The sequence below is a fragment of the Tupaia chinensis genome, unplaced genomic scaffold (genome assembly GCF_000334495.1).
Source record: "Tupaia chinensis unplaced genomic scaffold, TupChi_1.0 Scaffold000197_1, whole genome shotgun sequence".
Taxonomy (NCBI): Eukaryota; Metazoa; Chordata; class Mammalia; order Scandentia; family Tupaiidae; genus Tupaia; species Tupaia belangeri.
In genome coordinates, this window is record NW_006159672.1 from 7,281,400 (window position 1) to 7,284,461 (window position 3,062).

General features: G+C 58.8%; 1 protein-coding gene across 1 annotated transcript in view; it reads right to left on the reverse strand.

The window, feature by feature from the left end:
• The window catches only part of ADAM8 (ADAM metallopeptidase domain 8), a 17,792-nt gene that overhangs the window by 6,770 nt on the left and 7,960 nt on the right, over positions 1-3,062 (reverse strand). The window contains exons 12-17 of the mRNA XM_014587225.2: positions 2,846-3,023; positions 2,457-2,546; positions 2,120-2,309; positions 1,965-2,046; positions 1,587-1,749; positions 335-416 (exon numbers count right to left, since the gene is read on the reverse strand). Of these exons, the coding sequence (XP_014442711.1) occupies positions 335-416; positions 1,587-1,749; positions 1,965-2,046; positions 2,120-2,309; positions 2,457-2,546; positions 2,846-3,023 (785 nt within the window). The remainder of the gene's footprint in view (positions 1-334; positions 417-1,586; positions 1,750-1,964; positions 2,047-2,119; positions 2,310-2,456; positions 2,547-2,845; positions 3,024-3,062) is intronic.

Sequence of the window (3,062 nt, forward strand, 5' to 3'; positions counted from 1 at the left end):
CTTGTGAATGCACACCTGGAGAGACACACAAACCTCAAGAACAGGGACCCCGGAGAGCAGCCTGCAGTCCCATGCAAAGGACCCCCCAGAATCTCACCCACATGTGCTGATCCTGCAGCCTCATCAAAAGACCTCATTCCAGTGACTGCATAGGTGCCATCTACTGAGGTCACCCTGCCTGGCCTTAGCCCTTAGATGGGCTCCACTGAGAACCCCAGTGACAGGACAGGTGGGACTTATCCAAGCCTCTGGCTCCTACATTGGAATTGTCACCACCAAGAACTCTGTGACCAAGTGGGCAATAGGCAGGGGGCGTGCTATCTTGTGAGGACACATACCCCGTGGTTGTGGCACTGAGCAGAACAGTTTCTGGATCTATAAACTTGGAGGTCTTGGCAGTGTCCTTCCCAGCAAACCTGGAAGAAGTGGGGAGGGGGTCTCTTAGGAAGATGGTTGGGACCTCCTGCCCCGCTTTCCCCTGAGACCCTCAGGGTAAGCTCAGCAGGTACAGTGGGTAGAGGTGGAGATCTTGGTCACCACGTCCAGCATTGCACATTTCCTTGCTGACCCACCCACAGACCCTGGGAGTCCTTTGGGCATCTCGTGGGGATGTGGCAACTACAGAATAGTCTTCAAACTATTAACTGAGAACAGGCTTTTCTGCCTCCCATTGACCTTCTCAGGTTCCCCTAAAGGACAGCAGATTCTGCACAGCTTCTGCCAGCCGTCACTGAGTTTGGACAGTGTCTGTGGAGAGGCTGTGTGGGACACGTCCTCGGGACCCCTGGGGTGGCACGGCCTCTCTGAGCATAGACTGGGCATGTCTAGGCTCCCTGAAGCCCCTCCCCCTCGCCCAGCTCTGCAGGGTGACGACTAGCGCTCACCTTCTTCTCACCACACTTGGTGCCCTGGGGCACTGACTCATAGGCAGTGTCCTCTTCTGTGGCAAGAGCTTGGCATGCACCCGAGTGGGACGTGAGGGTGCAGGACCTCCGTGTCAAGGGCTTCTTTCCCCCCTCGCAGTACAGGATGCCACATCTGTCAACCCTGCAGAGGGCAGACAGTGTTCCCAAAGCTAATGGAACAAGCTAGGGGCCCACCCTCCCTACAACCAGGACAGCATGCTCAAGTGAGGGGTCCCGCCAGAGAGCTGCCCGCTTTGGCACAACGGGACCCCTTCGTGGGACCCTCAGGGTAAGCTCAGCAGGTACAGTGGGTAGAGGTGGAGATCTTGGTCACCACGTCCAGCATTGCACATTTCCTTGCTGACCCACCCACAGACCCTGGGAGTCCTTTGGGCATCTCGTGGGGATGTGGCAACTACAGAATAGTCTTCAAACTATTAACTGAGAACAGGCTTTTCTGCCTCCCATTGACCTTCTCAGGTTCCCCTAAAGGACAGCAGATTCTGCACAGCTTCTGCCAGCCGTCACTGAGTTTGGACAGTGTCTGTGGAGAGGCTGTGTGGGACACGTCCTCGGGACCCCTGGGGTGGCACGGCCTCTCTGAGCATAGACTGGGCATGTCTAGGCTCCCTGAAGCCCCTCCCCCTCGCCCAGCTCTGCAGGGTGACGACTAGCGCTCACCTTCTTCTCACCACACTTGGTGCCCTGGGGCACTGACTCATAGGCAGTGTCCTCTTCTGTGGCAAGAGCTTGGCATGCACCTGAGTGGGACGTGAGGGTGCAGGACCTCCGTGTCAAGGGCTTCTTTCCCCCCTCGCAGTACAGGATGCCACATCTGTCAACCCTGCAGAGGGCAGACAGTGTTCCCAAAGCTAATGGAACAAGCTAGGGGCCCACCCTCCCTACAACCAGGACAGCATGCTCAAGTGAGGGGTCCCGCCAGAGAGCTGCCCGCTTTGGCACAACGGGACCCCTTCGTGGGAAAAAGCCTCTGGGAGTGACTCCACCTGTGTGGACACCCCATGTCTTGGGCCCAAGAGTCCAGTCATGGATACACACCTGCTCATTCCTGGAGAGATCCCACCTTGACAGCCTAGTGAGATCCTGTGGGCAAAGCAGTTCTCCACAGCGGCCCGTGCACCTACAGGCAAGAGCAGGTTAGCCTGTTGCCACCTGACATGCTAGTCCCTACACCAGCACTCAGGCCGCCTCACCTGACCCCCATAAGTCCTGGCACCGCTGGGTCAGTGTGGGGCAGTTCCCATTATAGCAGTAGCCCCCAGGGCAGGGTGTGCCATTCTCCTGGAAGGCATCTTCTGGGCATTCCGGCTGCTGTCCATCACAGAACTCCTCGAGGTCACACATGGCTTTCAGGGGGCGGCACAGCTCACCTGCTGGCTTCACCTAGCCCAGCAGAGAGAAGCTCACCCTGGGAACCAAGGCCCCCTGTACAGGCCCGTGCATGTTGCTTTGGGCCCAGGGCCCCTTCCCATCTGCTAAGCTTGGGCTCAGCTGGGGTAGGGGCTCCAGGGGTGAGAGGGGTTTGCATACCTTGCACTCATGGCAGCAGGTCCCACGGGCACACTCGGCCCCCTCAGCCAGCTGGCAGGTGGTGGCATTGCAGCAGTGGTTCTGGCAGCTCTGAGGGAGTGAGTGGTGACTACTTGAGCAAGCTGCACACTGGGGCCAGCCCTGGGCTCCAGGTAGACCCCACCTCCTGGACCACTGGGGAGGCCACGTGGTCACTGTCCTTCAACTCCCCTTTGAGGTGTCAGGGTCAAAGGAAAATGGAAAACATCTTCTGGAGCCCTGAGAGCCACGTATGGCTGTGAGTGCACAGGGCACTTGGTTGGGGGTTGTCTCCCGAACAGGGAGGGACAGAGATTACAGCACCCCACACTGATGGGAAGCAGAGGGCAGGTGGTGGGGCACAGGCGCACCTCGGGAGGGCCACAGTCACACTGCTCCCCACGCTCCACAAACTGGTTTCCACACACGGGGCCGCCCACCAGCCGGTCAGGGTTGGGGGTGTTGATCAGGCAGGCAGGCTGGGACTCCTTCACAAAGGTCTCTAGGTCGACCTGGCTGCACTGGCTGAATGTCCTGGGGAATCTGGAGCTGAGGGGAGGGCATGTCTTATCAGCGGCCACGTGACAT